This window comes from Rattus norvegicus, chromosome 4, assembly GCF_021556685.1.
Source record: "Rattus norvegicus strain SHRSP/BbbUtx chromosome 4, alternate assembly SHRSP_T2T, whole genome shotgun sequence".
NCBI lineage: Eukaryota > Metazoa > Chordata > Mammalia > Rodentia > Muridae > Rattus > Rattus norvegicus.
The window spans coordinates 158,332,623-158,347,706 of record NC_141537.1 but is presented as its reverse complement, the minus strand read 5'-3'; the positions used below and the strand labels follow the sequence as shown (position 1 = coordinate 158,347,706).

Genomic DNA, 15,084 nt, shown 5'->3' with positions numbered 1-15,084 from the left:
CAACATTTAGCCAAGGGACTTACAGATTGGGCTATTTTTTTTTCATCTTTATTAACTTGGGTATTTCTTTTTTTTTTTTTAGATCCAATTGGTAAGATATAATTGCCCACTTAAACATACAAAGCCCGGTACTATCCATCCCTTGAGAACACTAATAACAACCTATAAATACACAGAGCAGAATCTTAACATCACCTGTCATCTTGTCCTGCCACAGCTTCCCAGCCCCTCTCTCCCTCTTGTCTCTAACTTGGGTATTTCTTATTTACATTTCGATTGTTATCCCCTTTCCTGGTTTCTGGGCCAACATCCCCCTAACCCTCCCCCTCCCCTTCTCTATGGGTGTTCCCTCCACCCTCCTCTCCATATTACCACACTTCCCCCAACAATAATGTTCACTAGGGGTTCAGTCTTGGCAGGACCAAGGGCTTCCCCTTCCACTGGTGCTCTTACTAGGCTATTCATTGCTACCAATGAGGTTGAAGCCCAGGGCCAGTTCATGTACAGTCTTTGGGTAGTGGCTTAGTCAGATTGGGCTATTTTAATGTGTACAATTGTTAGTCGATTTGATAACCATTACCCTGATAGTAAGATTTGTCAATTTTTTAAAAAGCATCCAGTAATTTTTCCACAGATTATGGTTAGTTCTCCTTTACAAAAGACTCAGTTAGTATTTACTGATGGTTCCTCCAATGGTAGTGCTACAGTAGTGTCTGGAGGGAAGGTAGAGGTTATAAAAATTCCTAATTGTTCTGCACAGCTAGCAGAATTGAAAGCCTTACAATTAGCTTTGGTTATGTTTCCTGATGAACCTTGTAACATATACACTGGTAGTGTATATGTGTCTCAGATTGTTTCACCCCTTGAGACTGCTGCCTTCGTTGCTCCTATTTCATCCATTTGTGCCTGCTTATTACAAGTACAGTCTTTGCTGTGGCAATGGTGGGAACCTATTTTTGTGGGCCGTATAAGAGGTCATTCCATGTTACCCAGGCCCTTAGCACAAGGCAATGAATTAGCTGATTCTTATACTCGGTCTCCATGTTATTATATGCTAATGAATAGCACTGCCTATGATAAAGCTTTACAAATGCACAGAAAATTTCATCTTAATGCTAATTCTTTGAGGTTTCACAATGGAGTAACTAAAGAATAAGCAGCTCAAATAGTCAGTCAATGTCCCCAGTGTGCCCCATTTATTTCCTCTCCCAATTTGGGAGTTAACCCAAGAGGGTTACAACCTAATGATATTTGGCAAATGGATGTTACCCATATTTCTTCCTTTGGGAAGCTACGGTTTGTCCATGTGTCTATTGATACCTATTCTGGCCTGCTCTTTGCCTCTGCTCATAGTGGAGAGAAAATTTAAGATGTTAAAAGTCACTGCTTACAGGCCTTTGCTTTTGTGGGAGTCCCACAACAATTAAAAACTGATAATTGTCCAACATATACTAGTGGGCCTTTTAAGAAATTTTGTGAGGATTATGATATTGTACATAAGACTGGCATTCCTTATAATCCTCAAGGACAAGCCATAGTAGAAAGAGCTCATTTGACACTTAAGAATAATCTTGAAAAAATAATAACAGGGGAACAGAATTCCCCACCTGCTAAACTTTCCTTTATTACCTATATTTTAATTTTTTTGTTAGTAGATATGAATAATTGTTCAGCAGCAGATATACATTGGAAAGGAATAAGATGTAAAGACACACATCCCCCTAATCCCTCCCCCCCTTCTTTATGGGTGTTCCCCTCCCCACCCTCCACCCATTGCCGCCCTCCCCCCAACAATCACGTTCACTGGGGGTTCAGTCTTAGCAAGACCAAGGGCTTCCCCTTCCACTGGTGATCTAACTAGGATATTCATTGCTACCTATGAGGTCAGAGTCCAGGGTCAGTCCATGTATATACTTTGGGTAGTGGCTTGGTCCCTGGAGCTCTGGTTGGATGGCATTGTTGTACATATGGGGTCTCGAGCCCCTTCGAGCTCTTCCAGTCCTTTCTCTGATTCCTTCAACGGGGGTTCCGTTCTCAGTTCAGTGGATTGCTGGTGGCATTCGCCTCTGTATTTGCTGTATTCTGGCTGTGTCTCTCAGGAGAGATCTACATCTGGTTCCTGTCGGCCTGCACTTCTTTGCTTCATCCATCTTGTCTAATTGGGTGGCTGTATATGTATGGGCCACATGTGGGGCAGGCTCTGAGTGGGTGTTCCTTCTATCTCTGTTTTAATCTTTGCCTCTCTATTCCCTGCCAAGGGTATTCTTGTTCCCCTTTTAAAGAAGGAGTGAAGCATTCACATTTTGGTCATCCGGCTTGAGTTTCATGTGTTCTATGCATCTAGGGTAATTCAAGCATTAGGGCTAATAGCCACTTATCAATGAGTGCATACCACGTGTCCTTTTCTGTGATTGGGTTACCTCACTCAGGATGATATTTTCCAGTTCCAACCATTTGTCTATGAATTTCATAAAGGCATTGTTTTTGATAGCTGAGTAATATTCCATTGTGTAGATGTACCACATTTTCTGTATCCATTCCTCTGTTGAAGAGCATCTGGGTTCTTTCCAGCTTCTGGCTATTATAAATAAGGCTGCTATGAACATAGTGGAGCACATGTCTTTTTTATGTGTTGGGGCATCTTTTGGGTATATGCCCAAGAGAGGTACAGCTGGATCCTCAGGTAGTTCAATGTCCAATTTTCTGAGGAAACTCCAGACTGATTTCCAGAACGGTTTTACCAGTCTGCAATCCCACCAACAATGGAGGGGTGCTCCTCTTTCTCCACATCCTCGCCAGCATTTGTTGTCACCTGAGTTTTTGATCTTAGCCGTTCTCACTGGTGTGAGGTGAAATCTCAGGGTTGTTTTGATTTGCATTTCCCTTATGACTAAAGATGTTGAACATTTCTTTAGGTGTTTCTCAGTCATTCGGCATTCCTCAGCTGTGAATTCTTTGTTTAGCTCTGAACCCCATTTTTTAATAGGGTTATTTGTCTCCCTGCGGTCTAACTTCTTGAGTTCTTTGTATATTTTGGATATAAGGCGTCTATCTGTTGTAGGATTGGTAAAGATCTTTCCCCAATCTGTTGGTTGCCGTTTTGTCCTAACCACAGTGTCCTTTGCCTTACAGAAGCTTTGCAGTTTTATGAGATCCCATTTGTCGATTTTTTTTTCAGAGCTGGGGACCGAACCCAGGGCCTTGCACTGGCTAGGCAAGCGCTCTGCCGCTGAGCTAAATCCCCAACCTCATTTGTGGATTCTTGATCTTAGAGCATAAGCCATTGGTGTTTTGTTCAGGAAATTTTTTCCAGTGCCCATGTGTTCCAGATGCTTCCCTAGTTTTTCTTCTATTAGGTTGAGTGTATCTGGTTTGATGTGGAGGTCCTTGATCCACTTGGACTTAAGCTTGGTACAGGGTGATAAGCATGGATCGAGATGCATTCTTCTACATGTTGACCTCCAGTTGAACCAGCACCATTTGCTGAAAATGCTGTCTTTTTTCCATTGGATGGTTTTGGCTCCTTTGTCAAAAATTAGGTGCCCATAGGTGTGTGGGTTCATTTCTCGGTCTTCGATTCTGTTCCATTGGTCTATCTGTCTGTCTCTGTACCAATACCATTCAGTGTTTACCACTATTGCTCTATAATATTGCCTGAGTTCAGGGATAGTGATTCCCCCTGAAGTCCTTTTATTGTTGAGAATAGTTTTAGCTATCCTGGGCTTTTTGTTATTCCAGATGAATTTGCAAATTGTTCTGTCTCTTTGAAGAATTGGATTGGTATTTTGATGGGGATTGCATTGAATCTGTAGATCACTTTTGGTCAAATGGCCATTTTTACTATATTAATCCTGCCAATCCATGAGCATGGGAGATCTTTCCATCTTCTGAGGTCTTCTTCAATTTCTTTCTTCAGAGGCTTGAAGTTCTTATTGTACAGATCTTTTACTTGTTGGTTAAAGTCACACCAAGGTACTGTATATTGTTTGGGTCTATTATGAAGGGTGCCGTTTCCCTAATTTCTTTCTCGGCTTATTTCTCTTTTGTGTACAGGAAGGCTACTGATTTATTTGAGTTAATTTTATACCCAGCCACCTTGCTGAAGTTGTTTATCAGCTGTAGTACTTCTCTGGTGGAACTTTTGGGATCACTTAAATATACTATCATATCATCTGCAAATAGTGATATTTTGACTTCTTCTTTTACCAATCTGTATCCCCTTGATTTCCTTTTGTTGTCTGATTGCTCTGGCTAGAACTTCAAGAACTATACTGAATAAGTAGGGAGAGAGTGGGCAGCCTTGTCTAGTCCCTGATTTTAGTGGGATTGCTTCAAGTTTCTCTCCATTTAGTTTAATGTTAGCAACTGGTTTGCTGTATATGGCTTTTACTATGTTTAGGTATGGGCCTTGAATTCCTATTCTTTCCAGGACTTTTATCATGAAGGGGTGTTGAATTTTGTCAAATGCTTTCTCAGCATCTAATGAAATGATCATGTGGTTTTGTTCTTTCAGTTTCTTTATATAATGGATCACGTTGATGGTTTTCTGTATATTAAACCATCCCTGCATGCCTGGGATGAAGCCTACTTGATCATGGTGGATGATTGTTTTGATGTGCTCTTGGATTCGGTTTGCCAGAATTTTATTGAGTATTTTTGCATCAATATTCATAAGGGAAATTGGTCTGAAGTTCTCTTTCTTTGTTGGGTCTTTGTGTGGTTTAGGTATAAGAGTAATTGTGGCTTCGTAGAAGGAATTCGGTAGTGCTCCATCTGTTTCAATTTTGTGGAATAGTTTGGATAATATTGGTATGAGCTCTTCTATGAAGGTCTGATAGAATTCTGCACTAAACCTGTCTGGACCTGGGCTCTTTTTGGTTGGGAGACCTTTAATGACTGCTTCTATTTCCTTAGGAGTTATGGGGTTGTTTACTGGTTTGTCTGTTCCTGATTTAACTTCGGCACCTGGTATCTGTCTAGGAAATTGACCATTTCCTGCAGATTTTCAAGTGTTGTTGAATATAGCCTTTTGTAGTAGGATCTGATGATTTTTTTGAATTTCTTCTGACTCTGTAGTTATGTCTCCCTTTTCATTTCTGATTTTGTTAATTTGTATACCCTCTCTGTGTCCTCTTGTTAGTCTGCCTAAGGGTTTATCTATATTGTTGATTTTCTCAAAGAATCATCTTTTGGTTCTCTTGATTCTTTTTTAATGTTCCATTTTGTTTCTACTTGGTTAATTTCAGCTCTGTGTTTGATTATTTCCTGCTTTCTACTCCTCCTGGGTGTATTTGCTTCTTTTTGTTCTAGAGCTTTTAGGTATGTTGTCAAGCTGCTGATATATGCTCTCTCCTGTTTCTTTCTGCAGGCACTCAGAGCTATGAGTTTTCTCCAGCTATGTTAATTGAGAGTTTTTCAGGATACAGTAACCTGGTAGGGCATTTGTTTTCTCTTAGGTTCTGTATGACATCTGTCCAGGATCTTCTGACTTTCTGACTTTCATAGTCTCTGTTGAGAAGTCTGCTGTGATTCTGATAAGTCTGCCTTTATATGTTTCTTGACCTTTCTCCCTTACTGCTTTTAATATTCTTTCTTTATTTTGTGCATTTGGTGTTTTGAGTTTATGTGACGGGAGGAGTTTCTTTTCGGGTCCAATCTATTTGGAGTTCTGTAGGCTTCTTGTATGTTTATGGGCATCTCTTTCTTTAGGTTAGGGAAGTTTTCTTCTATGATTTTGTTGAAGATATTTACTGATCCTTTGAGCTGGAAGTCTTTGCTCTCTTCTGTACCAATTATCCTTAGGTTTGATCTTCTTATTGAGTCCTGGATTTCCTGTATGTTTTGGACCAATAGCTTTTTCCGTTGTACATTATCTTTGACAGTTGTGTTGATGATTTCTATGGAATCTTCTACTCCTGAGTTTCTCTCTTCTATCTCTTGTATTCTGTTGGTGATGCCTATGTCTACAGCTCTTTGTCTCTTCCTTTGGTTTTCTATATCCAGGGTTGTTTCCCCGTGTTCTTCCTTGATTGCTTCTATTTCCATTTTTAATATCTTCAATTGTTTGTGTTTTCATGGAATTTTCTCATGGATTTTTGTTATTCCTCTCTATAGGCTTCTACTTGTTTATTTATGTTTTCCTGTGTTTCTCTAAGGGAGTTCTTCATGTGTTTCTTGAAGTCTTCCAGCATCGTGATCAAATATGATTTTGAATCTAGATCTTGTTTTTCTGGTGTGTTTGGCTATTCTGTGTTTGCTTTGGTGGGAGAATTGGGCTTCAATGATGCCATGTAGTCTTGGTTTCTGTTGCTTGGGTTCCTGCACTTGCCTCTCGCCATCAGATTATCTCTGGTGTTACTTTGTTCTGCTATTTCTGACAGTGGCTAGACTGTCCTATAAGCCTGTGTGTCAGGAGTGCTGTAGACCTGTTTTCTTGTTTTCTTTCAGCCAGTTATGGGAACAGTGTTCTGCTTTCGGGCGTGCAGTTTTCCTATGTACAGGTCTTCAGCTGTTCCTGTGGGCCTGTGTCCTGAGTCCACAAGCAGGTCGCTTGGACCAGAAAAGTTGGTATTACCTGTGGTCCCGAGGTTCAAGTTTCCTTGTGGGGTGTTGCTTATGAACTCTCCACAAGGGCAGCAACCAGGAGGACCTGCACCACCCTTTCCAGGAGCCCCTGTGCACCAGGGTCCCAGATGGCGTTTGGTGTTTTCCTCTGGGGTAAGATATGTGGGCAGAGTGTAGTCTCTTCTGGCTTCCCAGGCGTGTCTGCCTCTCTGAATGCTTAGCTCTCCCTCCCACCCAGTGAAGAATTCTATCAGACCTTCATATAAGACCTCATACCAATACTGTCCAAACTACTCCACAAAATAGAAACAGATGGAGTACTACCAAATTCCTTCAATGAAGCCACAATTACTCTTGTACCAAAACCACACAAAGACTAAACAAAGAAAAAGAACTTCAGACCAATTTCCCTTATGAATATTGACGCAAAAATACTCAATGAAATTCTTGCAAACCCAATCAGAGAACACATCAAAATGATCATCCCATGATCAAGTAGGCTTCATCCCAGGCATGCACAGATGGTTTAATATACAGAAAACTATCAACATAATCCATTATATAAACAAACTGAAAGAACAAACCACATGATCATTTCATTAGATGCTGAGAAAGCACTTGACAAAATTCAACACCCCTTCATGTAAAAGTCCTGGAAAGAACAGGAGTTGAAAGCCCATACCTAAACATAGTAAAAGCTGTATACAGCAAACCAGTAGCTAACATTAAGCTAAATGGAGAGAAACTTGAAGCAATCCCACTAAAATCAGGGACTAGACAAAGCTGCCCACTCTCTCCCTACTTATTCAGTATAGTTCTTGAAGTCCTAGCCAGAGCAATCAGACAGCAAAATGAGGTCAAAGGGATACAAATTGGGAAGGAAGAAGTCAAAATATCACTATTTGCAGATGATATGATAGTGTACTTAAGTGACCCCAAAACTTCCACCAGAGAACTACTAAAGCTGATAAACAACTTCAGCGAAGTGTCAGGGTTTAAAACTAACACAAACAAATCAGTAGCCTTCCTCTACTCAAAGGATAAGCAGGCTGAGAAGGAAATTAAGGAAATGACAACCTTCACATAGTCCCAAATAATATAAAATATCTTGGTATGACTTTAACCAAGCAAGTGAAAGATCTGTAGGACAAGAACTTCAAGGCTCTGAAGAAAGAAATTGAGGATGATCTCAGAAGATGGAAAGATCTTCCATGCTCATGGATTGGCAGGATTAATATAGTAAAGATGGCCATTTTGCCAAAAGCAATCTACAGATTCAATGCAATCCCCATCAAAATTCCTGCTCAATTCTTTGTAGAGCTAGAAAGAGCAATTTGCAAATTCATTTGGAATAACCAAAAACCCAGAATACCAAAAACTATACTCAACAATAATAAAATTTCCGGGGGAATCACCATCCCTGACTTCTAGCAGTATTACAGACCAATAGTGATAAAAAACTGTATGGTATTGGTACAGAGACAGGCAGATAGATCAGTCTAACAGAATTCAAGACCCAGAAATGAACCCACACACTTATAGTTACTTGATCTTTGACAAAGGAGCTAAAACCATCCAATGGAAGAAAGATAGCATTTTCAACAAATGGTGCTGGTTCAACTGGAGGTCAGCATGTAGAAGAATGCAAATCGATCCATTTTTATCACCATGTAGAAAGCTTAAGTCCAAGTGGATCAAGGACGTCCACATCAAACCAGATACATTTAAACTAATAGAAGAAAAACTGGGGAAGAGTCTCAAACAAATGGAGACCCTTCATGGATACTGGAGAAAATTTCCTGAACAAAACACCAATGGCTCATACTCTAAGATCAAGAATCGACAAATGGGACCTCATAAAACTGCAAAACTTTTGTAAAGCAAAAGACACTGTTATTAGGACAAAACGGCAACAACAGGTTTGAAAAGGATCTTTACCAGTCCTACATCTGAGAGAGGGCTATTATCCAAAATATACAAAGAACTCAAGCAGTTTGACTCCAGAGAGCCAAATTACCCTATTAAAAAATGGTATATAGAGCTAAACAAAACATTCTCAGCTGAGCATTATCAAATGGCCAATAAACACCTAAAGAAATGTTCAACATCTTTAGTCATCAAGGAAATGCAAATCAAAACAACCCTGATATTCCACCTCACACCAGTCAGAATGGCTGAGATCAAAAACTCATGTGACAGCACATGCTGGAGAGGATGTGGAGAAAGAGGAACACTCCTCCATTGTTGGTGGGATTGTACACTGGTACAACCATTCTGAAAATCAGCCTGGAGGTTGCTCAGAAAATTGGACTAAGACTGAACCCCCAGTGAACGTGATTGTTGGGGGCAGGGCGGTAATGGGGGGAGGATGGGGAGGGGAACACCCATAAAGAAGGGGAGGGAAAGGGGTTAGGGGGATGTTGGCCCGGAAACCGGGAAAGGGAATAACATTCGAAATATAAATAAGAAATAATCAAGTTAATAAAAATAAATAAATAAATAAATAGACAATCTGTAAAAAAAGAAATATGTCTAATAACAATTCTTTTTAAAAAAAGAAGAAGAAGAAGGGGTTGGGGATTTAGCTCAGTGGTAGAGCGCTTGCCTAGCAAGCGCAGGGCCCTGGGTTCGGTCCCCAGCTCCGAAAAAAAAAAAAGAAAAAAGAAGAAAAAGATAATCTTACTACAATCCACAAACCCAGAAAAAAGAATTATCAAAGGGGAACACATGAATCTCCTTGGGAATGGGAAAATAATAGATTTTGTGGCTAGACTAGGAGGAAGGTGGAGAGTGCAACAGAAAAATCAAGTTGGGGGAGACAGGAATGATTACTGGGAGAGATGACTGCAATTGTAGGCTTTGGGAGAGCAACATGGAAACTTCCTGGAGTCTAAAAGGGTGACTCTAGCGATGACTCCCAGAATTGGGTGATGCAGAGCCTGAACTGACCACTCTCTAAGGCTCACAGCCATAGGATTGAGACTCCAAGCCAGCCACAAAACCTTTGACCTACAACTTGTCCTGCCTACAAGATGTACTGAAGTGGCACAGAACTTGTAAAGTAGCCAATCACTGCTCCAAATTGAGATCTAAGCCACAAGAGGGAACCCTTGTACAAAACTACCTGGATGGACAAGAACTAAAGACTGAATAGTCCAGACATCTAGGAATCAAGCAAACACAACTGGCAAAAAAAGTCAATGAAATGATTCCTAATGATTTTCTGCTATAATCATAGATCCTTGCCTAGCCCAACTGTCATCAGAAAGCCTTCATCCAGCAACTGCTGAAAATGGATGCAAAGAACCACAGTCAAACATTAGACAGAGCTTAGGGAATGTAGAAGGGGAGGAAAGATTGTAGAATCCAGAGGGGTCAAAGAAACCAAAATAACATGGCCCATAAAATAAACTAAGCACGGTTCATAGGGGCTCACAGAGACTGAATTCACAATCACAGATTGTACACAGACTTGCACTAGATCCTCTACAGATGTGTTATGTTTGTCCATATTGGTGTTCTTGTGGAACTCCTAACACTAGAGTGGGGGGTGTCTCTGACACTTGGCCTGCTCTTGGTACCATTTTCCTCCTCCAGGATTACTTTGTTCAGCCTAGATATGAGGTATGGTAACTACTCTTACTGCAACTTGTTATGCCAGGTTCTATGGACATTCCTGGGAGGCCTCCTCTTTTTGGAGGAAAATAGAGGAGGTGTGGATATGGGGGGAAGGGGAGCTGGGAGGCAGTGACTGGGAGGGGATAGAGGGGAAATGGTGATTGGGATGTAATTTATTAGAGAATAAGTGAAAAGAGGGACACAGAGACATAGAGAAAAAAGATTTAGGTGAAACTATTACCCTGGACAACAGCAACCAAACACTTAAGAATGTTAATTCTTACCTTCTGTGAGTGAAACATTTTTTGTGCAGTTCAAATCATTGAGAGTTTTATCAGTTAAAGCTTTTTTTTCTTCAAGAAGTTGAGAGTACTTTTGAAAATAAACTGGAAGAAAACAGAACCAAAACCACTCATTTTCATGATAGAAATATGCCTTTCAATTTTTTTATTTACTGGTACAAACATGTACAACATCCAGATTACCTAAGTAGACAGGGCATGACTACAATTCCCATCACCCTATAATCAATGGAATCCTCAGCCTCCTAATTTGAAACCACAGACACTTTCAGGACTCACAGAAACATGAGTGACTTAAAAGGCAGGATGGGTCCTTTATAATGGTTCTAATGAAAGTGAACCATACCCTTCAATGCTCAATGAACACGAAAATACTAATTCTTCTAGGAGATGAAGCAGAGATAGATACTCATATTTAAGGATGTAAACCCTCCTCTTTTTTCTACATCTTTATTAAATTGGGTAATTCTTATTTACATTAAACTTGTTATTTCCTTTCCTGGTTTCCAGGCCAACATCACCCTAATCCCTCCCCCTCCCCTTCTATATGGGAGCTCCCCTCCACATCCTCCCTCCATTACCGCCCTCCCCACAAAAATCCTGATCACTAGGGGTTCAGTCTTGGCAGGACCAAGGGCTTGCCATTCCACTGGTGCCCTTACTAGGTTATTCATTGCTACCTATGCAGTTGGAGCCAAGGGTCAGTCCATGTGTAGGCTTTGGGTAGTGGCTTAGTCCCTGAAAGCTCTGGTTGCTTGGCATTGTTGTTCATATAGGGTCTCAAGCTCCTTCAAGCTCTTCCAGTTCTTTCTCTGATTCCTTCAATGGGGGTCCTATTCTCAGTTCAGTGGTTTGCTGCTGGCATTCGCCTCTGTATTTGCTGTATTCTGGCTGTGTCTCTCAGGAGAGATCTACATCTGGCTCCTGTCGGTCTGCACTTCTTTGCTTCATCCATCTTATAAAGTTTGGTGGCTCTATATGTATGGACCACATGTGCGGCAGGCTCAGAATGGGCGTTCCTTCAGTATCTGTTTTAAACTTTGCTTCCCTATTCCCTCCCAAGGGTACTCTTGTTCCCCTTTTAAAGAAGGAGTGAAGCATTCATATTTTGATCATCCTGAATTTCATGTGTTCTGTGCATCTAGGGTAATTCGAGCATTTGGGCTAATAGCCACTTATCAATGAGTGCATACCATGTGTGTTTTTCTGTGACTGGGTTACCTCACTCAAGATGATATTTTCCAGTTACATCCATTTGCCTGTGAATTTCATAAAGTCATTGTTTTTGATAGCTGAGTAGTATTCCATTGTGTAGATGTACCACATTTTCTGTATCCATTCCTCTGTTGAAGGGCATCTGGATTCTTTCCAGCTTCTGGCTATTATAAATAAGGCTGCTATGAACAGAGTGGAGCATGTGTCTTTGTTGTATGTTGGGTTATCTTTTGGGTATATGCCCAAGAGAGGTATAGCTGGGTCCTCAGGTAGTTCAGTGTCCAGTTTTCTGAGGAACCTCCAGACTGATTTCCAGAATGGTTGTACCAGTCTGCAATCCCACCAACAATGGAGGAGTGTTCCTCCTCCAGGAACTAACCTTCTTGTTGGAAGGAATATAGATTTGCTAATTCTGAGTAGTTATAGGTTATTTTAGAAGGGGAAGAAAGAAAAAACCAACAAGTATCGCCTTCCTCCCTAAACTTGCATCTTTTCAACTGAGTTGCTCCTTCATGTACCACACTCTCGTTCACTCAGAATCAAACTGACGACTGTCCTCTCCCACTACATCTGAATGTCTTCGCTTTCCTGCCTGTGTCTAAGTCCTCCTTATCCCAGCACTTTTGCTTCCTCCATTCCTCCAACATCAGTTCTGATATGGATCATCAGTAACAGCCCAGGGCACTCACTGGCCTTCTTGGTATTGGACTTGAGCCCAGTTCTCTTTCCCTTCAAGCCCTTGAACCATAGCTCTGTCTGCTTTTGCCTCACCTTTTGGCCTTCACTTCTTGTCTTTTATAATCTGTTCTTTCTCTATTGACTCCTTCAAAATTTAATAGTTCCTACAATCCTGTCATTATGCTTTGTCCTCATACAAATTCTTCCTGAATGAGGTCATGTATTGCTATGGTCTTGTCTGCTTCCTATTTGTATGAGAATTTATTTGCCCACTAAATACAAACATATTAGGTTCAACTCAATATGCCTAACACTAAAGTCAACATCTACCAACTTAAACCTACAACTTATCATATATTCTCTACCTCTTTGACCAACTTCATGGTTGCTGAGTTTTTGTCATAAGAATATTAAAATCACATGTTACTTCTTGGACCCTTTAATCCCTAGATCTCAATACTCATCAATCATCTGTTTGCTTTATCCTATACTTTATACATTATCAAAGCTGCCTCGTCTCATATTTTCCAGACACTTATCTCATTATCGGTTTACAAATTAGCCCTATTGTTTATTTCTTTGTCCTAATAATATTGTTTTCAGATTCCCATAAAAAGGCTATCTATAACCTAAATATGACTACAGAAAATCTTTATTTAAAATGGTACAATGTTTCTGCATGGCGTTGGTAGTTTGCAAAAAATTACCACAATTCTTAACTTCTGTATTCACAAACCATTGCAATGTGATTTTGCAATTGTCCCAGTTCAATTTTAAAAAAATGAAGTCTGTGTGAGCTGGCCAAGCAAATGTGCAAAATCACCACTAATTGTCTCTCCAGTTAAATTTTTTGGGAGCCTAGCTCATGGTCACCCTCAATTTGTGAATCTCCAAGTTACCACGTAAACAAGCCCAGGCCATCCTAAGGACTCATAAAAGATGACCCACACTGATAGTCATTCCAGCTGACTTCCTCTTCCCCAGAGGCTAGGTTGCCTGGACTGGTAACTGACCGCATACACATGCCTAAGTTCAGCTAGGGTCAGAGGAGCCAGTCAGTGACTCCAGTCAGCCAAAATTGTCAAACCACGGAAGCATAAGATAAATAAGACAAATAATGAATAAGTATATTAGCTCACTGTTTATACTGATATATTAAGTGAAAAACAATACTTTATTAAAGAACACTCTTTAGGAGAAATTTAGGTGCTCTGCATCCTGCTTGTGTCTAGCTGGGGAACTTCTTCACTTAGCACTGTGTGCTTGAGCCACTCACCCCTCTGTGACAAGTTAGTACCCACAGTTCTAGTTGTCACCTCTTCTAGGACAACTATCCCAGCACAACACTTCCCAGACAAAGTTGCAGACACTATTTCATCATATATATATTACACAGCCCAGGCTAGTTCCACACTTGCTTTGCTACTATCTAGCACCCTGAATAGCTGAGATAACAGGTGTTTGCCATTGTACCCGGCTGGCACTGATTCATTTCCTTTCCTCTAAATTTTTTGAGAACAGAGTCTGTCTTCTTCCTGGACTTGGTCTGACACATCGTCTGACATACATTAATGTATGTTACTGCTATATTATTACTATTACTTTATTCTGAGTGATCAAGCAAATGAGTAAAACAACCTAAATATACTATCTTTTGTGCATTTTTAAGTTTTTCATAAATGCTCAAATCTTTGATGATCAGAAATCCACCCATTTGCTGAGGTTCCTTTTAGATTTCTTACAATACTGGATAAGACATAAGTGGCTAAGAATTAGCTTAAGAACTCTTCCTTGATAATTTCTTCCTAGCTCTTTCTTGTCCACAAGCTTACACTAGATGAAGGAGCCCTATACACATACAGCTTGATCTCTTGATGCCAATGATAGAATGTAGATTTGACCTCCCAGTCTAATAAAGACAATAGACCACAGAGTTCACTCCATAACCCCACACAGACACTCATAAATGTGATTCAGTTTTTCTACTGAGAATGGATTCCATTTTTCCCAAGACAACAGCTAAATTCAAGGACAAAGGAAAGTCATAATGGAGTCCTTCGAATTCTTTTTCCCCAAAGAATATTTCTTCTTCAAAGAATATTTCCATTAAATGCCAACTGCTACCATGGAACCTTTCTTTATCAAAAGCAGACGTGGACCATTGATTTGTTTGGGATACTTACTGATAAAAGAACCTAAGAATGCGATTGTCAACAGCAGGAGAAATACCATCAAGGATGTAAAAAGCAGTGAGCGGGAACCTGGCTTACTTGGATGATGGGTAGGTTTCTCTCTGGGAACTAGAAGGAGAACCACATTCATTTCATGAGAAATAAGTTATATCCTTGTTTCTTCTTTTCCGCCCTCCTCTTCTCCCTTTTTCTCTAGGAACATAATTTACTAATAGTATGAACATTTCAAGTAACAGAAAAATAAACGTGCAAACTTACACAGTTGAAATAGCTGGTGTTGATATTTTGAGATCTTAAAAATACTTTGAATATATATTCAGTGAGTTGAATTTTGGTGTGCGTGTGTGTGTGTGTGTGTGTGTGTGTGTGTGTGCGTGCGTGCGTGCGTGCGTGCGTGCGTGTGTGTGTGTGTGTGTGTGTGTGTGTGTGTGAAGGGAAAAGTAATGAGCTAGGCTCTCACTATGCAGTGCTCGATGGTCTGCAACTCATTATGAAGACGACAAACCTGGACTCAA

The 15,084-nt window shown here is 40.4% G+C and overlaps 1 protein-coding gene across 4 annotated transcripts in view; it reads right to left on the bottom strand.

Annotated features, from left to right (window-relative positions):
* Clec4a2 (C-type lectin domain family 4, member A2) overlaps window positions 1-15,084 on the bottom strand; it is a 63,343-nt gene that overhangs the window by 47,069 nt on the left and 1,190 nt on the right. For 2 of the 4 annotated variants that reach the window (XM_087656991.1, NM_001005880.1), the window contains exons 2-3: window positions 14,561-14,677; window positions 10,467-10,568 (exon numbers count right to left, since the gene is read on the bottom strand). In XM_087656991.1, coding sequence (XP_087513117.1) covers window positions 10,467-10,568; window positions 14,561-14,677 — 219 coding nt within the window. Of the gene's footprint in view, window positions 1-10,466; window positions 10,569-11,164; window positions 12,065-14,560; window positions 14,678-15,084 lie in introns of those variants that run through there. The other 2 variants (XM_087656990.1, XM_087656992.1) reach the window with 2 other exon arrangements.